Genomic DNA, 27868 nt, shown 5'->3' with positions numbered 1-27868 from the left:
AGATCCTCGGCCACAGACTTGGCAGCGGCCGCCACCGGGCCAGAGCTGTAGGCTAGGTGACTAGAAAGCTTGTAGGGATGCTGCCCAACCAGAGGCCAATTGGGGGGTTGCTATTACAGCTGGGGCTACTATGGAGGTCACTATTACTACCGCGGCCAATATAGGGAACACTATTACTATTATGTTGTGCAAATCCGCTCATGTGAATTAGCAATTACTGTACAATCACAATCAGCCATTCGAAGGCAACCATACGGCTGATGTGGCCCTGGGTGAAAATGAGTTTGACACCACGGCCCTATGGGGTTGACTTTTTTGACAGGTGCCTCCGACCTAAACAACGTCTTGGCTTTCAAGAAGGACTCAGTTAGTCAACAAGTAAAAACTAGGTGTAGGCGCAAACTTTTTAAGAGGCAGAGATTAGCTCAACATCTCTGTTTTATTGAAACCAGCATGAATAGACATGTTTTGAGGCTATGGCCCCCCTTCCTCAGTATTTGCTCGGGACACACATGCAAAGGTGCAGACAGCGCTTGGACATGTGTCCTTATTGCAGAGAAGAGGAGCACTGAAGTTGAGTTAATCCCCCAATGTCCTTTGCTACTCCTAAAAAGAGGTTGCGCCTAAACCCAGTTTTTATTTGTTGACCGTGTTAGTTCATGGAGTAAATGCTTATCACACAGGACCATCGATGTAAATAGTAATACAGTTTATGTTACAAATATGTGACGCTGTATAGGATAATGTTTGTATGATTAGAGTAGGTATGTATATTATTGCGTGGTCTGTTGGTGCACCCATGTAAAAGATGATAAGTGTGAAAGCTAACCTGTCTATAATAACTTCTTCAATTCACAGAAAGCCATAGAAAGATTTAATGCACCTAACAGCAGTAAATTCATCTTCATGCTGAGTACCCGCGCCGGAGGCCTTGGAATAAATTTGGCAACTGCTGATGTGGTGATTTTATATGACTCAGACTGGAACCCTCAAGTCGACTTACAAGCAATGGTAAGAAATATAAAGTTCTATAGCAGTTATTTTCCATGTTTGCTCATATTTTTTCTCTATCTTTCAAACTTAGATCAAATATTTCACGGAATGGAGGTAGATTAGCTGAATAGTGTGACCTCACTGTCCAGGACCAGACGGGTTCAGACAGTGACGGTATAGCAACAAGTCATTATTAGGTAAACTGCTGACAACTCGTTTTAGTATAAATATATTGATTCCTCTTAGAAAGTCAGCCGGTTTGAGAAAAATAGCCTTTTTATGTGGAAATGTCCATTCAGCCTAAGCAGAAGCTGTTCTATTGAATTGTGTTCACTGCAAACTAATCAGTGCTATGAATTATACTTTATGTTGTGTCACTTCAGCACTACATCAAGGCCTTTGACTGCATAGACCATGAAAAGCTATGGCAGGCCCTACAAGAGCTGGGCATATCGGCACATCTAGTCAAGATGATAAAATCACTTTATACCAATCAAGAAGCCACTGTGAGAACACAGTATGGGGACACAGATTGGTTTGGAATCAGCAAAGGCGTCCGACAGGGCTGCATCCTCCCGCCCTTCTTCTTTAACCTATATGCGGAAGTGATCGTGCAGAAAATGGACCTAGACGAATTGGAGATCGGGGTGAAAATAGGTGGAAGAAACATCAACAATCTCCAATATGCGGATGACACAACTCTGCGTGCAGAAACAGAAGCAGGTCTGAAGCAGCTGATATGTAATATTAAAACTCAGTGAAAAAATGGGCCTCTACCTCAATTTAAAGAAGACTAAAACTAAAGTTATGACAACTGCAAAAATGGCCAAATTCAAATAAAAATCAACAATGGGGTCATAGAATGCGTGCAAAACTTCATCTTCCTCGGCTCAAAAATTGACCAGGCTGGAGAATCTATGCCAGAAATAAAACGTAGGATAGAATTGGGGCGAAGCATGATGCTAAACATTGACAAAATTTGGAAAAGTAGGAATATCGGCATAGCAACTAAACACAGGATAGGGCAAACCACTGTTTTTCCTGTAGCCATGAACGGATGTGAAAGCTGGACTGCGAAAAAAGCTGATAGGTGGAGGATTGATGCGTTTGAGCTGTGGTGCTGGCAAAAGCTGCTGTGTATACCCTGGACGGCGAGAATAACAGAGAAGTCCTGAATCATAGAAGACCCGATAGATCACTGGAGGGCAAGATGACCGGGCTCAGACTCACATATTTTGGCCATGTAATGCGAGTAGAGTCGCTAGAAAAATCTATAATGCTTGGACAGATCAGTGGCAAAAGAAGACCCGGCGCCAAAGGGCACGATGGCTGATACTGTCAGAGCTGATACTGGTATGGATATCACACAACTGAAAGAAACGGTGCAAAACCGAAAAACATGGAGGGAGCTCGCCTTTAGGGTCATGAATGACTAAACGGCCAACAACAGCATAACCAGTGCTATGAGTTATACTTTATGTTGTGTCAGTCCAGCACCAGTGTATTTCTGGTTTCTGTAACTTGCTGTTGTTATCACACTTGTACATTCTCTGTGCTTTTATATCTGGAATAGGATCGAGCCCATCGCATAGGTCAGACAAAGACCGTCCGAGTATTTCGGCTCATTACTGACAATACAGTGGAAGAAAGGATCGTTGAAAGAGCAGAGATGAAACTGAGACTAGATTCTATAGTCATCCAGCAAGGTATGTCCTAAGAATGGTCATTCTCCTTGACTTGGTTAGGTGGTACTAGTACGTAGCAGTAGAGATTATTCCTTAGAAACAGAGCTTGTGCTTACTATAATATATGTGCAACTTTCTTTCTGCTTTGTAATCACCTTTTGTTATTTTATGGTATTAAAGGTGCAGTTCTGGATGATAAAGCTTGCGTAATTGTATCTAACAAAAATGCATGTATTGCGCACAGTATTAGTTACAGGAACATTAAACATTAGTAAAATAAAGCACCGTTCCTTAGGGCTCATGTCCACGGGCAAAATAAGAATTAAAATCCGCAGCGGATTTTAACTCTTCTCCTGCCCGCGGATCCGCACCCCATAGGGATGCATTGACCACCCGCGGGGTAGATAAATACCCGCGGATGGTCAATAAAAGGGATTTTAAAAAAAATGGAGCATGAAAAAATCTGGACCATGCTCCATTTTCATGCGGGTCTCCCGCGGGGACGGCTCCCGCGGGCTTCTATTGAAGCCTATGGAAGCCGTCCGGATCCGCGGGAGACAAAAATCAGATTTTACTCACCCGCTCCGTTTCTTCTCTTCGCCGCCGTGTCATCTTCTCTCAGTTGCGGCTGGATCATTTTGCTTCAGGACCGCGCATGCGCGGGACACATCACCGACGTCATCCTGCGCATCCACCGGGCCGAAGAAAGAAGATCCGGCCGCGACGGAGAGAAGATGACGCGGAGGAAGTATCCGGAGCGTGCGAGAGGTAAGTTTATTCTGATTTATTCATATTTTCAGCCCTCATGTCCGCGGGGCAGGAGGGACCCGCTGCAGATTCTCCATGGAGAATCCGTAGCGGGCCTGATTTTCCCCGTGGACATGAGGCCTTAAGGTATGTTCACACAACGCATTTTGGTGTGGATTATTCTGCTCTCCATTCATTTGAATAGGGTTTCAGATTTTTCCACCCTTGATTTGAAATCTGCTATGTAGAAAAATAATAAGTGACATATCATTTCTTAATGAGGATCTATGCAGATTCTGCCTAGTCACAAGAGTTAAATCGGTGTGCGGATCTGTATCAGAAATCCAGGGCCTAGCAGCAGATTTGTGCCACGGTTTAAGAGGTGGAATCTTAATGGAAAAATCTGTGTCATTCTGCCGTGTAAACATGCCATTAGTCTTGTTCTGTGTCATATATAAACCTTAAAGGGGTAATCCAGGCAGCGCCCATCGGGATACACTGGGGTTGGAAGGGAAACACTGCTTTGAAATCAATGGGACCTCAGCCTGCAATTAGAAGTGCAGCTCCTATTGATTTCAATGAGGGCTGCACCTGCAATTACGAGGGCCGCCGCTACAAGGGGGTCGGTGTAGCACTTCATAGCAACATATGCATACCAACATAATCCATATATTGCACCACAATGCATAACTCCACAATGCATAACAAGATAATGTATAACAACATAATACATACCAACATAATCCATATATTGCAACAACATTATGCATACAACATAGCAACATATGCATACTAACATAATGCTCTCCAGTTTTCAAAGGGATGCATTATGTTACGTTGGTGTGGGCAAACAAGCATCGTGCCCACACGAACGTGACCCAAAGAGTACAGAATGGGGACCAACCGACAACTGACAGGCAGACAGACTGTAAGGTAATAGACTGAGCTGCCACTCAGAACATGAAAGGAGAAACTGACCCTATGCTGAAGGGAAGATGGCAAGGCCCTACCTAATAGCGGAGCGATTGCCTCGATAAAGGCGGCCCCTTGCTGGAACCTCAGCCCTGGCTTTCCCAGAATAGGTGGTACACAGAACTAGGACAAGTACGGACAATCCAAATGCACAAACAGGAAGCTGACAGATGACAAACACACTTACCACTCCACCTTGCACGCTAAAGCAGACGATAAAGCTGAATATAAAAACGAGGGATTCGTTTGTGCATTGGCCAATGAACTTAAGCCGCAAGCCCAATGATCAAGGGTCCTCGTGTCTTGCGGTGCCTACTCTAGCAAGACACATAATCAGGCAGCACAGGACACAAAACACAGCAAGCTGCAAAGCAAGATGTCTAGACACTACACACACAGCAAGCTGCAGGGAGACAAGCCACATACACAGGCAGATAAGACTGAGGAGATACAGCTTCCTCTTGCAGAGGGGCTGGACTATATATCTACACCCAGACCCAGGGGATTGGCTGACTTGAGAAACCACAGCCAGCCAGCTCAATTAACTCCTCACTTGTGAAGGTGTGCACCAGGAAGCCTGTAGAACAACAGGTCCCAGATGCACAACCTAACACTTGTCCTTTCTGTTGTTTGCAAAAATCTTTGTGGCTTTAGTGTCCTTGTAATACTGCTGTACTATTTTTGAGTAATGTCTAGCTCCTCCCACCTGACTGTCTTCTAGATAGACCTGGCCATGCCCATAATGGTACCAGAAATATTGTCTGCCATGTAGTCACATCCCCAAGATATTGCACGCTAAGGCTGCATTCCCACGAACGTATATCGGCTCGGTTTTCACACCGAGCCGATATACGTTGTCCTCGTGTGCAGGGGGGGGGGGGAGGATGGAAGAGCCAGGAGCAGGAACTGAGCTCCCGCCCCCTCTCTGCCTCCTCTCCACCCCTGTGCACTATTTGTATTGAAAGGAGGTGGGGCGGGGGCGGGGCTAAGTTCTGAGAATTAGCCCCGCCCCACCTCTCCCCATTGCAAATAGTGCAGAGGGGCGGAGAGGAGGCAGAGAGGGGGCGGGAGCTCAGTTCCTGCTCCTGGCTCTTCCATCCTCTCCCCCCCCCCCCCCCCCCTGCACACGAGGACAACGTATATCGGCTCGGCGTGAAAACCGAGCCGATATACGTTCGTGGGAATGCAGCCTTAGAGTTTGAGAGGCACTAAGTGAATTACGGTGGGACAGAAAGCTCTTATGGCATCTCACATGATGCTGGGCGATGCAGCCGGACATACAAATGCATTCACAACATTTTGGCAAAAAATCTTTTTTTGAAAGGGGATGTACAGGTAAAAACTTCTAACCTTTCTAACTCGTAGGGCGACTAATTGATCAGCAATCAAACAAGCTTGGAAAGGATGAAATGCTGCAGATGATTCGCCATGGAGCCACCCATGTGTTTGCATCAAAGGACAGTGAACTGACAGATGAAGATATTACTACAATTTTGGAAAGGGGGGAAAAGAAGGTAAAATTGATGTTTCTTTGCCAGTTAATCTAGTTCAGGTCACGTCTGACAACCGTAAGCAAATTCCAGTACCAATATTAATCAAACGTATTCGTTATATTTTCCTTCTGTGCTGTGAAGACAAGGTGAGCCTTAAACATAGAAGTTATAGGCACACCGTCATATGTAGAATGCATCTGTGAAAGTCTAATGTTGTCACTAATGTTTGTTGTAGTTTTTCTAGTTGTTAAAATTACATTTTAATTTTTTTAAATAAAATATACAGAATAGGCGATTATAAGCATTTTTGCATTGCGTTTAATCAGCCTCTGCTGTGCATTTTTCATAGCAAACCCCTATGCAGCTAGAAGTCCTGGCAAGAGAAATCCGTCTTCAGCTAACTGCATAGCTGAGCACGGACCTTCCATCTGTGCTGTGCCTGCACTGTTCTCTCTGGTGCAGGCACAGCAGATTATATAGAAGAATATATTAACCCTTTTCAATCCACTGTCTGACCTCTGAAGACATTATGATTTAAGGCTGTACAGCTCCGATGTTGGAAGACGTCTGTCGGGGTTCTCTTACTGTATATTGCCAGCCTCTCTGCTGCCGGAGCCTATCCAACGTGTCACCTCATGCAGTACTGGCTTTAGCCAGAATATAGCGCCATTGTATAATGGTAGTAAAAGAGTAAGTCCCCTAGGAAAACCAGGATACAAATTGGATTGGAAAGGGTTAATAAATGTCTGCTTTTTTGTTTTATTACTTTATATATAGATTTCTCCCATAGTGTTATAAGTCTCCTGACATCTGTTTTCTAACGCTCCTGCCTCTTTCTCTTGGCCAAACTGAGTTACAGACGGCGTCTCCCCTTCACAGCTCCTGCTCCCTGCCGGATCCCATGCACTGTCAGTGTATGTCCCAACCCGATGCACTGAGACACTGACAGCACATGGGGTCTGGTGGGGAGCAGGCTCGCTATGAAGAGGAGAAGCTGTCTGTAACACAGTATGGCTTCTCTTCACAGTGCCAGAGGACAGAGGCAGAAGCGTTATAAAACATATATTACGGGACTTAAACCGCTATAGTGAAAATGTACAGTATATATAAATTAATAAAACAAAAAGACATTTATTGATGCAGTCTTCTATCTTCTATATAATCTGCTGTGCCTGCACCAGAGAGAACAGTGCAGGCACAGCACAGACGGGAGCTCCCTGTTCAGCTATGCAGTTACCTGAGGATTGATTTCTCTAACCAGGACTTCTACAAGCTGCATAGCTGAGTAGGGGCTTTAGATGAAAAATATACAAAATGGGTTGATTTAAACCCATTGCAAAAATGCTTAGAATTGCCTATTCTGTATATTTTAGAAACAAAATTTAAGTACAGGTACTCTTTAAGAATCTGTTTACATCTGCAATGCAGCCTCCCCCATCACAAATTCTGTCACATTGCCCAGAGAAAACAGTGTATCATCCAGCAAGGTGTCATGTAAAATGACAGATACCATGATGGAACCCGACAGACCCTAATCGAAGTCTGCTGGGCCTGTTAGGCACTGTTGATGTCCGTCATGTGACGCATACATCACAGCGTTAATTCATTTTTTTCTCTTCCTATGACCTAAGGGAAAAATTAAATTCCTAATACAGATGTGAAGTCGGCCTCCGTTAAGGAGAAACATGGCAATAATCGTCAACTTCTAGCCTTCCCTTTGCAGTTTATGAAATCTCTCCTTTTCAGACTGCTGAAATGGCCGAGCGCATGGAGAAGATGGGTGAGAGCTCACTTAGAAACTTCTCTATGGATACAGAAACAAGTTTATATAACTTTGAAGGAGAAGATTATCGAGAAAAACAAAAGGTAACGTTTTACATTGCAATAAAAAAAATGGCAGAACTTATAACATACATATTATTACATGTCTTACTGAACCCACCGCTATCTGACTACCTCAAAAAGTTTACATGTCAGATGTAAGAAACCACTAATACTCTTTGTTATCATGTACAATTATATAATAATGATATATTTCTATGAAAAGTAAGAAAAAATACAGCGTTAGGCTGGGTTCACACCGGGCGGATTTGCCGCGGAAATTCCGTGCGGAATTTCCGCGGCAAATCCGCCTGCGGCCGCTAATCTCGGGATTAGCCAGCCATGTGGACGAGATTTCTCTGAAATCTCGTCCACACGGGACGGCCGAACCGGTGCGGTAAATCAGGCAGAAACGCGGCTTTGCCGAATGCAGCATGTCTATTTTTTTTTCTTTCCGTTGCGGCTGCGCTCTACTCTATGGGAGCGCCGGCCGCAGCGGAAGAGCGAGTTGCCGGGCCGCTTCAAAGCCGGGTTTTTACGCGGCGGAAATCTCGCGGTTTTTGCTGCGGCCAACCCGCGGGATTTCCGGCGGGAATCCGCCCCGTGTGACCCCAGCCTTATTCAAAAAGGAGCAGATTTGGGGATTTAATTACAAACAAACTACAAAAGAGAGCTACACAATCCACACGTCACTGAAAGAGGAAGGTGCAAAGTTTTTTATACCATACCAGTAAGCTCCGTTTTCTGCCGCATCGCATTGCTCATTTACAGTTTTCTGGTCCCGGAGCTGCGTGGGGTGGTACACCTTCAAGATGGACACCATGCGTCACACAACAAATTTGCTTGTGACCAGGCGGCTGTTTTTGGAATCGATCCCGGAATTCACGATGCACTTGAGCAACTCTTAGTGAACTCAAGCGCACAAAACGATTTCTCCTGCCGTGCCGCCATGTTCCTGTAAACCACAAGAAGCAGCGCTGTTATGTGGCAGAAAATGGAACTTACTGGTGCGTCATAAAAAACTTTGAACCTTTTTTCTTTTTAGTGATGTATGGATTGTGTATTTGTCAATGAAGCCTACAAATCCGCTACTTCTTTTTGAATATCCCTGTACATGTACAGTATTAAAAGGCCCACATGACAAACTACAAGTAAATTGTATGGACATACCGTGTTTCCCCCCCAAATAAGACAGTGTCTTATATTCATTTTTGTTCAAAAAGGTTTAACTTTTTTACATGTATAGCTGCCTGGACACTATTTAAATTGACTTTTTTTAATTAACTGTTAGCAGGGCTTAATTTTGGAGTAGGGCTTATATTTCAAGCATCCTCAAAGAGCCTAAAAAATCATTTTGCATCCTCAAAAATTCTGGAAAATCATGCTGTGTCTTATTTTCAGGGTATGTCTTATTTTCAGGGAAACAGGGTAGAAGGAAATTCTATGGAAATGTACTCCCTTGTTCCTTTTCATGGGATTAGTTCCTGGTTTTGAATAGCGGAAATTAAAAGGTGCGTTCAGCCAACGGCGCTCAATTTGCAGTTGGTGAACCTCTCTGACATTTACTGCAGTCTATAAACCGGAAATCAAGACCATTGTTTTCAGTCCTCATTATATAGTTTTTAAAGTTAACCTCTGGTTATGTCTGTTGCTGCGTCCCCTAAGAGATGTCTGAAATACAATACTGGGAGATGCAGCAGAGAAGCCTGACAGTCGTGTTGCCTCGACAAATGTACTACACCAGGAACTTCAGCTGTAAAACTCCATTTAGAGCAGTAGAGGAGTGGTACAACTTCACCTGCACTCATCGCTGTATAAAATACTGTCACCAAGTAATCCTTCAAACTGCGGTTCATAGAAAATAGCAACGGAAAGCATTAGAAAAAGATGGCCGGGTCTGATGAGCCACGTTTTGTTTTACATCACATGGGGGAGAGATGACACTAGGATGTACTATGGGAAGGAGATAAGCTGGTGGAAGTAGTGTGTGATTCTCTGGGCAATGTTCTGCAGGGAAACCTTGGGCTCTGGCATTTAGGTCTCACACACACAGGTGGGTCATATTCCGCATGCGGAACCCTGCCCTGACAGCAGCGTTGTCGTCCACGTGTACCATGGCTTTTTTTGTTGTTGCTTCATTTGTACTGCGGATGGTCCGCACGGCGCACCACCGGACATGTGCAGTACAATTTTTTTTTTAAGCTCCTGAATCCGCAAACTTTCTGCAATGTTAATTGCGGAAGGGCCATGGATCGGATGGCTTCCATTGAAGTCAGTGGAAGCTGTCCGTGCGGAATCCGCGCAAAAATGGAGCATGCTTTGATTTTTCCTCCCTTAGCGGAAACTGCATTTGGTTTACACTCGTGTGTATGAAGAGTCACTTTTGCATAGCATGCTATGGAAGGTATTTGCTGCAGAACTCAGAGGCGGATGCCCGCTCCGGATACTGCAATACAAATTTGCCCGTGCACATGAGGCCTTGTGTGGATACAATGCATTCCATCTACTTAAAGAATCCTGCAGACCAAGTACACCCGTGCATAGTGGCAGGGGCCTCTTTCAGTAGGATAATGCGTCATGCCACACGGCACAAATTGTTTAGGGATATAAAAGAGTTCAACCTCCTTAATGTTGCCCTGATCTATTCTCGGCTTGATTACTGCAACTTATTACTGATCGGTCTTCCCTGCACTAAACTCTCCCCCCTGAATGCAGCAGCCAGGCTTATATTTTTGTCCAGACACTACATTGATCCCTCCACCCTGTGCCAACCATTATCCTGATGTGTTCACCCTGTGCCAGTCACTACACTTGTGCCTCCACGCTGTGCCAGTCACTACACGGATGTCTCCACCCTGTGGCAGTCTCTACATTGATGCCTCCAGCCTGTGCTAACCACTACATTGATGCCTACACAATTTACTAGCCACTACACTGATGCCTCCACTCTGTGCAAGCCACTACACTGGTGCTTCCATCCTGTGCCAGTCACTACATCAATGCCTCCACCCTGTGCCAGTCTCTACATTGATGCCTCCAGCCTGTGCCAACCACTACATTGATGCCTCCACCTTTTACTAGCCACTACATTGATGCCTCCACCTGTTACTAGCCACTACACCGATGCCTCCACCCTGTGCTGGCCATTGCACTGTTTGCCTTAGCATACAATTTCAACTCATCGCTCTCATCCATAAAGCTCTCCATAGTGCTGCACCATCCTATATCTCCACCATCATTTCTTTCTCCCACCCTTCCCATGCTCTCTGCTCTGCTAATTACCTTATACTAAGTTCCGCTTTAGTTTGAACCTCTCACTTCCTTCTCCAAGACTTTTTCCGAGCTGCACCAGTTGTCTTGAATGCGCTACTGCAGACAATCAGGTTAATTCCCGGTGGCCACAGTTTTAAGCGTGTCCTAAAAACACATATTTTTAGGGAGGTCTACCATATTCCCTAATTACCACACTTCTCAATTTACCCCATTTCTATATCCCCCCTTAGAAAACTGGCCCCCTCCATCCCACTGTGTCACTCATACCTCAGAAACTCTAATGCACTGCATATCTGTATATACACAGACGCTGGCTGGTGATTGGCTCATACAGCTTTATGTATAGTACCCTAAGCTCATAGCTGAAAGAAGGGGACCTGCTGAGTCTGGGGACGTAAATAGTTATACTTATCTGCCCCATTGTTCCCCTGGTGTCCATTTTAAAATTAGAATGGGTGAACTACTTAGTGCACCGCTCAATAGATTGAGCGACATCTTTCAGTGGTAACAGTAGGGGAACGATGGGATAGGTAAGTATAAGGCCTCATGTCCACGGGGAAAATCAGGCCCATGGAGAATCCGTAGCGGGTCCCTCCTGCCCTGCGGACATGATGCTAAAAAATCAGAATAAACTTACCCGCAGGGGTCCGTGCTTGTCTTCCTTCCGTTGCGGCCGGATCTTCTTTCTTCAGCCGGCGGATTTGCTCGGCACGCTGGCTGCATGCCGCGCGCATGCGCCGTGCACATCCGCCAGGCCGAAGAAAGAAGATCCGGCTGTGAAGAAGGGAAGGCACGCACGGTCCGCTACGGGTAAGTTATTCTTATTTTAGGTCTCCCGCGGATCCGGACGGCTTCCATAGGCCTCAATAGAAGCCTGCGGGAGCCATCCCCGCGGGAGACCCGCATGAAAATGGAGCATGTCCATTTTTTTTCATTCTCCATGATTTTTTAAATTCCCTTTTACTGACCATCTGCGGGTATTTATCTACCCGCGGGCGGTCAATGCATCCCTATGGGGTGCGGATCCGGGTGCGGGTGAAGAGTTAAAATCCGCTGCGGATTTTAATTCTTCTTTTGCCCGTGGACATGAGGCCTTACACTTACATCCCCGGACTCCCCAGCCCACACATATGAATGTGCATTACACATACCTAGAGCTTTCAATTTGACAACTGGTGCCGCCATTCCTCTGTTCTGGAGCTCCATTTGTCTGTTTGCAAATCGGGCGCCACAATCACAGCGTACCCTATCCACAATGTGCTTAGAAATTCTGAGATACGCCCTTCGCCCACCGATGGACACAGCATCAATGTAAAAAACAACTACGTTCCCTTTAAGACTGTAAATATATGACTTTGAATACAATACTTGTACAAAGTCGTAAACAGTAATTCATCCACATTTTGTAAACCCTTCTGTTCCAGGATTCTTGAAACAAAAGACGAGCGGATGCTTTACTTGGGGTTTTTACTATGTGAAGCTGCCATATTGGTGTTAAATGTGTTCACTTTCTTTCGATGACTGCTGCTGACTCACCAAGTAATTGTTTTGAATGAAAACTTAATGTCGCCGCTTGTAATGCTATCTTAATTGGCCACTTAAAGCTATCATGTTGATTTGTAATTCTCCATAAAGTGGATACTTTTCTAAAGTGCTCTTTTTCTTTGTTATGCAATTAGCTAAGCATGTTGGAGTGGATAGAACCCCCCAAACGAGAGCGCAAGGCCAATTATGCTGTGGATGCGTATTTCAGAGATGCCTTGCGCGTTAGTGAGCCAAGGGCCCCGAAGGTAAAGTACCACTTCTTATGTTCTCTCAACTTAGATTTTAAAACTTACAGCCTTCGAGAAACCATCTTTCTTTTAGGTCTACCTCACTGGTCAGTCTGTGAACATGTCTGCATAGTCAATAAAGTGTTTGTACTTACACTTTTTAAAGTTTCATGTTCTGACTTACTGATGTTATGATCGTGTGGGTAAAACTAAGAACGGGGCCCACACGATCGTACCCAAAAAGGGAGTGAATGGACGCACACAGGTTGCACACGGTATTCACAACGGGTTTTAGGCAACTGACACTGGTCTACACGGGAGGATGACATGGCCCTACCTAAGCGTGGACATCGCCCCAATAAGAGGGCGGCCCAACGGTCTTCGGATCTGGGCCCTAGCTGATCCTAGGAGCCACACACCAGAACAGGACAAATTCATATGCCAGACGACAGGGACTGAACCACAGGACACACAGAGCCAGAATACACAACATACAGCAGCCAAAATGCAACCACTAGTAACAGATGATAAGCTGAATATAAATACCAGGTATTAGTTGACATTTTGTACAAAACGTGAAAGCTAGCGGGCCACTTCACGGCTCCTGGCTATACTGCTAGTCCCTACACTAACCAGGAGTCCAGCAGAACTGGACAGAATTCACACAGAATGCTGCAACAGGACAGGACACAGATCGCAGGTCATACAGCAAACTAACACCAAGCTGACAGAATTTAAACGTACAAACGGACATGAACGAGCAAGACACAGATCACACAGCAAGCTTGCATAAGGAACAGGACAGAGCACAGGGCACACAGCAAGCTGACAGAAAACTGACAGGAAATAAACATACAAATGGACATGAACCAGCAGGTCACAGATGACACAGCAAGCTTGCAACAGGACAGACAACCAGGGCACGGACTCTACTGACACGGACTCTACCCAGAGCTCACATGAACACAGATGAAACTCACAGCAAGTCTATGTGTCCTCATACCAGGGGGGATACAGTCAGCCACAGAGCTGACATTGGGGACTGTGTCAGGGATCTACCAACTGACACACTGGAAGCAGAGAGACACAGACCTACTTGCAAACACAGATCAGAGTGGGAACAAGCTGAACATGATTGATAACAAGTTACAGAACACAGAAGTAACATGACTGCTCACCCTAGGACCCAGCCAGACACTGGCCAGGAGCTGGGTTAATATGTGAGCACAGATCCAGAAGATTGGCTAGCAGGAAGTACCACACCCAGCCAGCTCAATTAACCCTCAACCACCTGTAGCTGTGCTGCTAGGAAGCTTAAAACTACAGATCCCAGCAGCACACGTAACAACTGACATGGGTCAGGAAGGGTATCGTTTCTCCTTAGGGAGAGCACCTAGAAGTTGTATGAGGAGACTTATAAGGCCATCCATGCTCCTCTGGGAAATGGAAGGTGGAGCAACACCTCTGCACCGACACCTATTGGATGGCAGAATTCCTGCAAGTCAATGTTAGACTTTTTAAACAAGACTGGAAATTGTAAGTCAAAGCCAGAATACTAATGCACAGACAGCCGTTTTGGGGTGATTGCCCCTCATCAGTGTGCAGTAGGCTTCTGGCTTGGCTAGTGAGAGGCCTATAGACATGAGTCAGGAAGGGTATCCTTTCTCCTTAAGGAGAGCATCATTGACTTACTGACATACATAGATCATCATTAATTTATTGTGGTAGATTATATGTAGATGTGCGTAATAGGGCTTCACACAAAAGCCAAATATTTACTGCCAAGAATCCGATTGGATCCTCAGGACAAAGCTTTTTGAAAGGTTTTGTTTGAGAGATGTTTACCTTCGTTGTGTTGATGGGATCCATTTTTTTAATCTTTCACTTATTGACCTCGGTGATAAAAAAAAACTGATTATGCCGGGACAGATACAAACTTTTGCATTAGCTTGAATTCCTTTGACATGATTGGGGTCCACATGTCAGGATCACTTTCTTTTTTAATTAACAAAAAAAAGCAATGCACAAAAATGCTACCGTGACCCTGGCTCTTCCTTAAGGGGGCTGTCCGACATCTAAAAAAATGTTTCCAGGGTGTAGAATGGTTTTGAAAAGTGAAATAACGATGACTCACCCTCTCTCCCACTGCTGAAACAGGAGGCGATGACGTAACGTTCATTGTTCACAGGCCTGCTACAGCCAATCACTGGCCTTAGTGGTCAGGTGCCATGTGACTGCTGAGGCCAGCGATTGGCTGCAGCTGTCATGTGAATGATGAACGGTGATGTCATTCTTTCCAGATTCAATGGGAAGCGGAGCAGAGGGGACCAGTTTGATGGTAATGAACCAGAAGCACAGTGAGAGGGTGAAAAAAGTTTTTTCATTTTTTTTTTTAAATACCATCCCTAGCATAGGGCAGTTGTTTTTAAATGTGGCCATTGGACACCATTGTGCATTTTTTAATCAACTTATTTTTATGCAAAAGTAAGTTTTGCAAAGAATTGATTAAAATTTTGAACCATTTTTCTCCTACGCTTGTAGAGTAGGGGTCCTGTCAGTGAAGTGAACCAAGATTCTGTCTTGATATTGATTTTTTACTTTTTGACAGCTCTCTCTGCCATTTCCGCTGCCCACTGGGTGGCCGAGGGGAGAGGAATGGGACTGCGGGCAGTGCTGCAGCAGAGAGAGCTGTCAGAAAAAATCAATAATATCCTTGGCCGGAGATGGGCCCGGCTCACTTCACTGACGGGACCCCAGCAACCAGCACTTGTAATTATTGGAAGCACGCAGCAACGCTGACTGCCGGGACATCTGAGCGCAATTAGACAACAAAAGTAATTACTTCTCATAAAAGTTTTCTTATCTCTTCAACCTTCTCCTTCCTAGCTCTATGCATTTATATGTTAAATCCCCCTCCCCTGCTGTTAGATACCCCCCATGCAGAATCCATCAGTCAGGCTGACTGATGTATTTTTTGCAAGAAATGCAGTCCTCCAACTTTATAATGTGCACTACAAGCGTGGGAGGAAAAGGATTACACATTTTTAATCAATTTCAATTGCAAAAATCCTCCTTGTATCCCTGTTGTAAAAGGCCAGATGAAGATGCCGTTTCTGGGCACCACCGAAATGTGGTGCCCAGAATAATGTTTCCTTCCTCTTCTGCCTTGATTTCTGTCCAGTGTGCTGACGATTCCCCATTCTTCACTGCTTGGTCTTCTACTTAAATCGGTTGTCTGACTTATGTTTTTGTAATAAAGTTTTGGGCTCCCCCCTGTGTCCAAAACTATATTTTAGCGGTGTACTCTCCGTGCAGCTGGAGCGCTGTTTTGATACTACAGCAGCTGACGCACTTCAGCACCCCATAGGGTGACCCCGGACATAGGGCGTTCGTTGAGGAGCTAGGAGGGTAAGATGGTTGCTGGTCACAGCAGCACTTACCATGCTCCCTCCCGGAGGGACGCACATAGACTCGGCAGCGCTGCGCCTCTTCCGGACATCCACAGCATGGGGATGCCCACTAAACTTGTAAACAGGGATAGGGGGTTTTCATGGGTGACGCCGCCGTTCCGTTACCCACCGGAATTACCCTAGGCGGTAAAGAAATGAGCCGCAGACTTTGTAGCGTACCTCAGGTCCTTGGGAACGGTCAGGGACTGGCGGAACAAGACCACACTGGGGGAAAGGCATAATTTACACAAGTTGGAGGTGCTGGAAACCCAAACAGTAGGATAGTACCTCTACAGGGTGATCCCACGCACAGGACGGCCGCGTAGTAGTATGGAGTACCACTGCACAGAGACTTTGGCCTTGACTCACCACCAACACGCTTACACTCTCTCTCATTCTTTTGGCGGCTCTCACTCCTCCACGGTCACTGGCACACAGAAGATCAGGAACCGCTCTTTCTCCTCTATACTTCACCACATGGGAGTTGAAGGTACCTCAAGAACCCAGAAGCAATGGAATCCTCTGAAGACCACAGAATGGAAGCACCAGAACTCACTCCAACACTCATATTTGTAATCTCACTCATCCCACATAACAAGATAAATTGATAGATTGCAAGCATCTCCCAGTCTCTGGCCAACACTTGCTGCAGCTGTGCAATACACATAAGAGAATGACTAGACAATTTGCACAGCGCACCTTCAAAAGACATGACATATATGACATTATGGAGAGGGCCAGAAATGGATATACTGGGCCACTACACCCTCATGTCAGAAGACTCATGTCCTGGAAACCGGTCACATGGTCTAATGCAGAAGTCCCAGCTGGTACATGGGATGGCATTGATGATATCCTGTGACGAGGCCTCCCGCTGGCTGCAACACTCACATGGGCAAACAGCTACAAGACTGCTGCAACCCAAGTAAATAGACTAACGGCAGGACCGGAGCGACGATGGCGAACTGTTGAGCATTGGTGTTTTTTTAAATATTCATACCTGCCCTGCCACCTGTGTTTTTAATCAGAAAACCCCTTTAAGGTGTTACTTTAGCGTTACTTTTTCTGTCCTAATATATTATTATTTTTGAAAATTAAGGCTGTGATATCACTATTGAAGTATACAGGGTAATCGCTACTTAATCAGTACTCTATGCAAGTGTAAATTCAGCTTTCATTCAAGCCCTCTACATTATATCCACTTTGGCGCTAACCAGTGCAAATAAAGAACATAGAAACGTATTGACTTTGGGAAGAGCTGTTCACTTCTGCTCTGCAATAGACTCATTCTGAGAGCAGACTGATGATTAATATATATTTCATTTTTCTACAGGCACCACGACCACCAAAACAACCCAACATTCAAGACTTTCAGTTTTTTCCTCCAAGACTCTTCGAGTTGCTTGAAAAAGAGATACTTTATTACAGAAAAACCATTGGATATAAGGTAATGCCGGATTATGTAGTCTACTGATTGATCAGACCAGCAGTGGTTATGACCCTGAGTAGCTGCAGCTCGCTTTAGAGGTATATATATTAATTTGTAGCCGTATCCCCGACTGTACTCGAGCAGCGGTTTTAAATGTGACATCTATGTCCTGTAACCAGTGACGATGAGGTTTCATTGGCATATTAAGGTCTTTAACCCCTTCCAGTTTAATTTCCCTGCTGCCCGCACACTCCCCAGCTCTTATTTATTTTGGGTGGGAAAGCGCTGTTTTGGATTCCTTCGAATCACTCAACAATAACACACAAAAAAGAACTGTTAAGATGATTTTATTAGTAGTTTTTTTGAAAATTAACCCTATCCAATCCAGCGTTGACAAAGTCTTAATGTTGGCCGAGGACCGACACTGGATTGGAAAGGGTTAAAAGAAACATATCACCTCCCTACAGCAACATAAACTAAGTGACTGGGAGCCGGAGAATGTATTTTTTAACCTCGCCCACTTTCCCCATCCAATGCTGTCACCTGGTGAGGATCGCATGCAGCACGAACATCTGACTCTTTTTAGATTGCCATGCTCGCACTCTCCCATAGACTTCTATGGGAGAGCGCACGCATGGCAATCTGTAAAGAGTCAGATTTTCGTGCCGTGTGCGGACTTCACCGGCTGATATCACTAGATCGGGAGAGTGGGTGAGTCTAAAAAATACATCACCCGGCTCCATGCCACCTCACCGAACAGCACCATAACTTAATTCATGGTCCTGCAGGGAGGTGACAGGTTCCCTGGGTATTGGGTATTGGCGTATCTGTAAAAATCCCATCTTTAATAAAAACATCACATTATTTATCTCATGCACACAAAAAAAATACATTGCCAGAATTGTCTTTTTTTGTCATTCTATCTTCAAGAAAAAAATTTGATACAAGTGATCAAAAAGTTGTGGGAACCCCAAATTGGTACCAATAGAAACTAGAGCTCGCCCTGCAGAAGACTAGCCTGCGCACAACCCCTATCGACGGAAAAATAAAACTTTAATGCCTCATGTCCACGGGCAAATTAGCAATTACAATCCGCAGCGTTTTTCCCGCACGCGGATCCACGCCCCATAGGGATGCATTAGACACCTGCAGGTAGTTAAATACCTGCGGATGTCATTTTTCCCTGCAGGCGCGGGTCCCGCGTGCAGAAAAAAATCCAGACATGCTCCATTTTAGTGCGGGTCTCCCGCGGGGACGGCTCCCGCAGGCTTCTATTGAGGCCTGTGGAAGCCGTCTGGGTCCGCGGGAGACCCGCACCTGAATTAAACTCACCTGCTCCGGACGGTACGGGTCTTCCCTTCTTCGCGGCCGGATATTCTTTCTTCGGCCCGGTGGATGTGCCCGGTGCATGCGCGTGGCACGCGCCCGCGTGCCGAGCGCATCCGCCGGGCCGAAGAAAGAAGATCCAGCCGCGACGGAGAGAAGATCAGGCCACGAAGAAGGGAAGTTCCGGAGCGTGCGGAGAGGTGAGTAATTCTTATTTTCAGCCCTCATGTCCGCGGGGCAGAAGGGACCCGCTACGGATTCTCCATGGAGAATCCGTAGCGGGCCTGATTTTCCCCGTGGACATGAGGCCTTAGAGTGTCAGAATATGACTGCAGAGAGTTTTTATCTAGTTTTAAAACATATTTTTTAAGTAGTACAATGAAAGAAAATAAATTGGTGTCGCCATAATAATACCGACTAACAAGAAGTGCACTGTAAAAAAACGCCCCATAAAAATGGTGCAATTGCAGTTTTTTTCCCATATCACTTCACTTAAAAAAGTTTTTAAATACCTTAAAGGGGTGGTCTCGCGAAACCAAGTGGGTCTATACACTTCCGTATGGCCATATTAATGCACTTTGTAATGTACATTGTGCATTAAATATGAGCCATACAGAAGTTATTCCACTTACCTGCTCCGTTGCTAGCGTCCTCGTCTCCATGGTTCCGTCTAAATTCGCTGGCAGCTTGCTTTTTTAGACGCGCTTGCGCAGTCCGGTCTTCTCCATTCAGCACGAGCCGCTTCAGTGTGCTCCCCGCTACAGCTCTTCTGCGCATGCGCAGACGAGCTGTCACTGCTCGGGAGCGCGCTGAAGCGGCCATTCTGTACCTTCCTCTGTTAGAGGAAGGTGCAGAAACTGGAGCTGCCCAGCGGAGAAGCCCAGCCCAGCCCAGCCCAGCAGCCCCGAGAAGCCTCCCAGGTAAGTGATGGGTCGGGGGGGCTGCCGCTGCGCCGGGGGGGCTGTCGCTGCGCCGGGCTGCGCCGGGGGGGCTGTCGCTGCGCCGGGGGGGCTGCCGCTGTGATGGGGGAACTAGCGCTAGGCCGGGGGGGCTGTCGCTGCGCCGGGGGGGGCTGCCGCTGTGATGGGGGAACTAGCGCTAGGCCGGGGGGGCTGTCGCTGCGCCGGGGGGGGCTGCCGCTGTGATGGGGGAACTAGCGCTAGGCCGGGGGGGCTGCCGCTGCGATGGGGGGGCTGTCGCTAGGCCGGGGGGGGCTGCCGCTGCGATGGGGGGGCTGTCGCTAGGCTGGGGGGGGCTGTCGCTAGGCCGGGGGGGGCTGCCGCTAGGCCGGGGGAACTAGCGCTGGGCTCCGGAACCTAGCGCTGGGCTCCGGAACCTAGCGCTGGGCTCCGGGGCCTTCACCTGGGCTGAGGGTCTAGCGCTGGGGAGCCGGGGGCTAGCGCCGGTTACCTGCTGCCTGGCGGTGGGCGTCTGGTCGGCGGCTGCGGGGCGTCTGGTCGGCGGCTGCGGTGCGTCCGGTTGCCATGGAGACACAGCTGGCGGCGTCTCGGGAGCGCGCACGTCGGGCTGCAGCGAGCGACTGGGAAAGAGCCGGCGGCCATCTTGAGGAAACTTTTATAAGTTGCTGAAACGCTGGAACGGTAAGTACGAACCAGCTAGAAATGTCATTTACAGGGGGGCTTAGTAATGTATGTTTAATGGGGGGGACTGGGCAAAAAAAAAAATTGACTGCTTCCTCGAGACATCTCCTTTAAATGATACATTGATTGGCACAATTGAGAAAATACAACTTATCCTACACAAAACAAGCCCCCATACAGCTGTGGCAATAGAAAAATAAAAAAGTTATGATTCTTTTGAAAGTGGGGAAGGAAAAAAACAAAACATAATCGGTCATTACGCAGTTACACTTGAATCTCCTATTGATGACTGTTTCATATCCATAGTGGTGGCAGGCTAAATGATGGCAGTGTTGTCAGATTCTACCGGAGATAACTGTATGGTGTCTGTAGTATGTGAGTGGGACGTAAGCTTGAAGCTCTTCTAAATTGCTGCATTTTGTCAGCCAGCTAAGCCGAAAGTTCATCACTGCATTTACTTTTGTCTGTAGTATTATGTTTAGGGTGAAAGTTCCTTCGTTGGTTACAGAGTGAACTTTTATTCCTCTCTGTATATCTTAAGATGTTTGTTGAGAGTCTCAAGAGACACTAAACTAAGAGCCTTCATGCTCTCCATTATGTATTTCCTCTAAATATAATCTCTCTAATGTACGATGTATTCTTCCTGTTTCCTAGCTACAGAACACATTCTTGTCTTACCGGCGTGTTATGTTGAGAATGTCAGGCATTCAAGCTGCTTGGCTTTTAACACACAAGTTCAAATCTATGAGGATGTCTATTATTAGACAGTGTCTTATTGTTCCGTTATGTCTTCCATCTTAGGCTACATTCACACTAATGCACCCATGTGATATCTACAAAATCAGTTGCAAAAAAAGTCAGACAGCACATGGACAACATCCATGTGTTCTCTGATGTTCATAGAGCTCTTAATATTCTCGTCTGTGAAAATAGACCAGAATAGGGCAAGCTGTGATTTTTTTCACGCAGACCTATGGTCCATGTGAAAAATCACATATCTGAATAGCCTCATTGGCTACTATGAGCCTGTGTGCTGCTCTTTGTAGACTTAAGGCCCATTTAGACACAACGATAATCGCTCACAATTCGCTCAAAAGATGGCTTTTGAGCGATAATCGCTGTGTCTAAATTGCGTGTCCATCGCGCACTTTTCGTGCACTATTCGTTCATCGCTGACTTTAAGCCAGCTTGAAAATCATTGTGCGCTCTTATCAGACCACACACTGAGTTCTCCGCGGGATAGCGTTGATAGTATTCTTTTAGCTGCTATCCCGCTGGAGAACATTGAAGCTGAATGCAGATAACAGACCCCCAGCTGTTATCTGCATTCAGCAAAAGGCTTCATTTGCACGTTAATAAGCTATTAAGTAGCTGAGCAGCTACTTAGTAGTTTATGCAAAATGATGGGTTTCGCAGTAGCAGGGGGAACACCTGGATAATTCTTTATTTCGTCATGCGCCATGCACTCTATTTTTTTCTTTTAACTCCTGCGCTCCCGCGCCGCAGAGCAGGAATTCAGCTGCGGGTGTGCCACGGATCTGGACGGCTTCCATAGAAGCCTGCGGGGGACACTAAAATGGAGCATGCTGCTGGCTATTTCCCGCACACGCAATCCGCGCCTCATGGGAAAATGACATCCGCAGGTATTTACTTACCTGCGGGTGTCCAATGCATCCCCATGGGGCGCGGATCACGCGTGCGGGTGATCCGCTCCGGATTCTAAATGTTATTTTAACCTTGTTATTTTAAGCCCACACTGACTGACTCACTGACTGACTGACTGACTCGCCACTAATTCTGTAACTTACCTGTGTCGTACAAACGTAAACATTTGGCACAACTATTCTTTAAGTCATAAATCGGAAAAGTAAAGGGCTCGCAGCTTGATTATTCAATTATAAGCGCAAAAGCAAGTGACTCCCTATGTAATGTAACTAATAACACACATCTGTACCGCAGAAACCTGAAATTTGGTACGACCATTCTTTACGTCCTAAATAGAAAAAGTCAAGGGGTCGCAAATGTACTATTCAATTCTAAGCGTGAAAAACTGTGCGAAAATCCACAATACATGAGTTCTTTTCTCAGAAACAATAATGCCTAGGGAGATGATTTCTGTACTGAGGAGAATCTACCTCACCTCTATGTGTATATATTGAGGAGAATTTACCTCACTTGTATGTGTATAAACTGAGGAGAATCTACCCCGCCTCTATGTGTACATAGTGAAGAGAATCTAACTGACCTCTATGTATATTTATTGAGGAGAGTCTAACGCTCCTGTATGTGTATATACTGAAGAGAATCTACATCACCCCTGTGTGTATATACTAAAGAGAATCTACCTCACCTCTATGTGTACATAGTGAGGAAAATCTACCTCACCTCTATATATATACTGAGGAGAACCTAACTGTCCTCCATGTGTATGTACTGAAGAGAATCTAACTGACCTCCTTGTGTATATACAGAGGAGAGTCTAACGCTCCTGTATGTGTATATACTGAGGAGAATCTACCTCACCTCTATGCCTATAGACTAAGGAGAATCTACCTCACCTCTATGCCTATAGACTAAGGAGAATCTACCTCACCTCTATGTGTATATTCTGAGGAGAATCTAACTGACCTCTGTGTATATAGTGAGGAGAATCTAACTGACCTCTGTGCATATACTAAGGAGAATCTAACTGACCTCTGTGTGCATATGCTGAAAGGCTGTAAAGTCCATAAGAAAGCGGTCGTGGCCTGCAGGGATGGAGTATGCCTTTAAGGCCAAGAAGAGGGGGAAAACCTCCAGTCTGGGGGTAAATAAAAAAAGGGGGGGGGGGCGTTACTTTTAAGGGTAAAAAGTGAGAAAAGTGGGAGGGGTGGCACATTCTGCAGAGGGACATTGGTACATGCAGTCTGAGGAGAATCTATCCCTCCTCTTTGTGTATACATATTTTATTCCTCAGTTCCTGCGAAGTAACCACGACTTCATAAAATTGTCAGTGCGAACAACAGGTAAACACCTGAGGCAAATTAGCGAAACCGGGTATATCAGCTAGTATATGCATATACACACAGAGCTTTGTTCAGACATTCTGTTTTTAATAAAGTTTATAAAGGATTATGTACAGTGATAAGAGAGATTATAATCCCCTTACCCTATTCCTCCTACTGCCCCAGTCTGATCCTCCTCGCATCTGGTTGCATGACTGTGAGGTCAGGAAGCTCCTAAAAGGTCCTTAACACTACTGCTATTCTGGGGTCTGCTGTGGCTGGGTGGACCTTCCTCTTTGGAATGTCAGTGTTTCCCACAGGTGCAATCCTCCCCTGCTCAGTGCTCCTAACATAGCTCATTACTGGGCAGTAACAGTCAGAACTGAGCAATTGCTCGCAATCACTGAGTCAGTGATCTGGTGGGCGCTTTATCAGCACTCTTCTTGATCATTAAGAAAGTGGTCTGGGAGTTCTGGCACTGCCAGATACCCCCGCCTCTGACTTTGAAGCATAAAACACACTTTTCAGCAAAAAATTTTTCTTGCTATAAAGTGTGTCTTATAGTCTAAAACAATGGTTATTTATAATATCTGCAGTTGTAACTGAATTTCTTGATTGAACGTTTTCCCCAGACTGTGTTAGGGGAGTCTGAAATGTGCTGAAAGCGTATTTTTATTCACATTCGTAGAACTATAGTAATTATAGAACTAAGAATAATAGTTTTGTCACATATGACAAATCACAGTTTAGTAAAAGTACAGTATAACGTTACATTATAACTAAACCTTCTGCAAATACCTGAAGAGATTTTCATATTGTAAGTAAAAAGAAGAGAAATTAGAATCTGACAAGAAGCTGACCGTTTGCTCCTTGGCTGTAGTGTAATGTAGTAGTCATCTAACCTTCCCAAGCAGAGATTATGCTTGCAGATTGCATATACAGCGATTTTTGGTCACAAGACTCGTGTTGCTGTGAAAGTTGCAGTGTAACCCATGTTTACATGTGCATTAACGCTTTCCAATCCACTGTCTGACGTCTGAAGACATTTTGATTGAAGGCTGTACAGCTCCGATGTTGAAAGACGTCCGACAGGGTATTCTTACTGTACATTACTGGCCGCTAAGTTGTCGGGCCTCTCCAGCATGTCCCATACCGCAGTACTGGCTCTAGCCAGCAGGTGGTGCCATTGTATAATGGCAGAAAGAGTAAGCCCCCCTAGGAAACCCTGAATCCAAAATTGGATTGCAAAGAGTTAAACTAGTGTTTATTCTGGCACTAGATATATTTTTATGTTAGATACATTTTATCATGGTTTTTTATCTGAATATACGATGGATATAAAAAGTCTACACGCCCCTGTTAAAATGCCATGTTTTTGTCATTAAATAAATCCAACAAAGATGATTAATTTCAGGTTTTTTTCCACCTTTAATGTGACCTGTTATCTGTATGATTCCATTGGGGAAAAAAAATGTAATCTTCTAGGGTGGTGAAAAAAAAAAATGCACACCCTAAAACTAATACTTTGTTGATGTACCCTTTGACTTTGTGACAGCATTCAGTCTTTTTCGGTAGGTGTCCATTAGCATCAGGACTTGGTAATCTTTGCCTACTCTTCCTTGCAGAAGCGCTCCAGATCTGTCAGATTGCGAGGGCATCTCGTGTGTAGCGCCCTCTTCAGGTCAACCCACAGATTTAGATTCAAGTCTGGGTTCCAGCTGGGCCATTCCAAAATTGTTCTATGCCAAAATGGTTGGATATGTGGAACTGTTCCCTCCATCTTGACTAAATTCCCAGTTCCAGCAGCAGAAAAACAGCCCGAAAGCATAATGCTGTCTCCACCATCGTCACTTCCAGTATGGTGTTATTTTGGTGATGCGCGGTGTTGGCTTTGTGCAAACATACCTTTGGGAATTATGGCCGAAAACCTCATCCTTGGTCTCATCAGACATGACGCGTTCTCCCACATACTTTTAGCAGAGTTGATGTAGGTTTTGGTAAAAATATATCCGGGTTTGGATGTTTTTCCTTTTTAGAAAAGTCTTCCGTCTTGCCTCGCTACCCCACAACCTAAACAAATGAAGAATACGGGAGTTGGCTGTCACATGACTACATAACCAGTACTTGCCAGAAACTCCTGCAGCTCCTTTAATGTTGTTGTTGGCCTCTTGGAGCCTCCTGGACCAAGTTTCTTCTGGTCTTTTCATCGGTTTTTGAGGGGCATCCAGTTCTTGGTAATGTCACTGCTATGCCAGATTCATTCCACTTCTTGATGACCATCTTCACTGTGTAGGGTTCATACGCGTCATGGAAAACCTGGAATTTGATGAAAGTCATGGAATACCTGGAAGTGTCATGGAATTTTCTGATTTGTCATGGACAATTGTAGTTCAAGACGCCCCTACGGAGATATGGGCGTCTGCAGCTCAATTTAAGCACGCGGATTTCATTTGCGGACCGTTTGGTGCGGAAAACAAATCGCAGCATGCTGCATTTCAGTGCGGATTCCGTGCGAACAGGCTCAATAGAAGTCAATGGCTGCGGACGGTCTGCAGTGTATCCGCAAACACAATTGCGGATGCACGACGGATTTGAAGGTCAAAATCAATTAGGGAAGTGGGGAAAAGGCGGGAGGTATGGTTGCGGATTTTTTTCACCGCGAATGATCCGCAATGCATCCACGTGGAAAACTATTACATCTGTGATCTACGCATGCGGAATCCGATCCGTCCGAGGACATGAGACCTTAAAAAAAACAAAAATATTTCAGGTTTAAAAGTGCATCGAAGTTTTGTTCTTAACCTTCCTCTCATAGCTGGGGATGTTTTATTAAAAAAAATTTTAAAAAAATATTTACCTGGAAATAGCATAAATTAGCAGGCTGTGTCTCCTATTATTTTTGTATATAACACAATAAAAAAAATAAATAAATAAACTTTTGATTTCATGTATTTTGAGTTCCGCGAGTGTCATTGAAAAGTAAGGAAAGTTTATTTTAAAACCTTGTATGAACCCTGACTGTATCCCATGGTATATGTAATGCCTTGGAAAGGTTTTGGTCCCCTTCTTCTAACTGATACCTTCCGACAATCAGATCTCGTCGATGTGTTGAAAGCTCTTTACAGCTCTTACTTAAGAAAATGTCCATAAAAACTTACTAGTAGAGCTGAACTTTATATGGGGGTAAATCAGAATCCCTATAAATGGCAGCGTAGGGATGACTACTATTTAACATCAGTTTAAATGTGATTGGCTATTTATGAACACAACCACATCTCCAAATATTAGAGGCTGCCCTAAATATAACAGAGTGTTCACGCTTATGCAATAACTTTCTTTTAGTCTGCCTGCAGACGGCCGGGTCGGATCCCACTGCAAGAATTCTCGTAGCGGGACCCGAGCCCCTGCATGGACCAGTGCGGCGCTCACCTTCTTCCGCGGCTCTGGCTCTGTGATGTGCCAGCATGCGCAGTGGAGCCAGAGGCCTGGGAGTGACATTTCTCTGCGGGCCTCTGCCAGACCCGCACAGAAATAGAGCATGCCGCGATTTGTTTTCCACGTGTATTTTCACGCGGACGAATCGCGGCCGTCTGCATAGGATTGCGTATTGTAATGCAATCCTATGCAGGTGTCCAGGGGCAGAAATTCAGCGGGAAATCCCGCCGCAGAATTTCCGCTCGTGTGCAGGGAGCCTTAGTTTCGTTTTTTTTCATCCTGAAGGATTTCAGTTTATTCTCCAATGGAATTGTACAGATAACGGGTCACACTGAAGGTGGAAATACATCTAAAATGTTTCTTCTTTGGCCTCCTGCGGACGGGCGGAAAATCCGCGTCGGAATTTCCTGCAGAATTTCTGCCTGCATCCGCTGCCATAGCATTGCATTACATAATGCAATCCTATGCATACAGCCGCGATTTGTCCACATGAAAAAACATGTGCGAAAAACAAATCGCGGCATGTTCTATTTCTCAGTGAGACCCGCACAGAAACGTCACTAGTGACTCGCCGGCTGAGCAGTAGTCAGCACAAAGAAGAGCAGAGGAGACGCGGGAGCAGGTGAGCCGCACTGGTCACTGCAGGGGCACGGGTCGGAGAATTGCATCGGCATCCGACCCGGCCTTCTGCAGGCGGCCTTTGTCAAAGTTTTTAACTTAACAAAAAAACTGTCATTGTAGCAGGGGTGCAGACTTTTTATACCCGCTGTATACATATCTCACTTTTCAACAAACAGCCAGCTTTGTGCACTTGGTTATTCTCCAAACTATTCATAACCACAACAACAACATAAAAGAACTGCTACGGCTTGTCTGCAGCGAGCCCCA

General features: G+C 45.5%; 1 protein-coding gene across 1 annotated transcript in view; it reads left to right on the top strand.

Moving 5' to 3' along the window:
• SMARCA1 (SWI/SNF related, matrix associated, actin dependent regulator of chromatin, subfamily a, member 1) overlaps positions 1-27868 on the top strand; it is a 124623-nt gene that overhangs the window by 64380 nt on the left and 32375 nt on the right. Inside the window, exons 13-18 of the mRNA XM_066581699.1 lie at positions 859-1011; positions 2567-2699; positions 5763-5911; positions 7637-7756; positions 12664-12774; positions 17539-17652. Of these exons, the coding sequence (XP_066437796.1) occupies positions 859-1011; positions 2567-2699; positions 5763-5911; positions 7637-7756; positions 12664-12774; positions 17539-17652 (780 nt within the window). The remainder of the gene's footprint in view (positions 1-858; positions 1012-2566; positions 2700-5762; positions 5912-7636; positions 7757-12663; positions 12775-17538; positions 17653-27868) is intronic.

Source organism: Eleutherodactylus coqui, chromosome 10, assembly GCF_035609145.1.
Source record: "Eleutherodactylus coqui strain aEleCoq1 chromosome 10, aEleCoq1.hap1, whole genome shotgun sequence".
NCBI lineage: Eukaryota > Metazoa > Chordata > Amphibia > Anura > Eleutherodactylidae > Eleutherodactylus > Eleutherodactylus coqui.
This window is presented reverse-complemented; position numbering and strand designations above follow the sequence as displayed.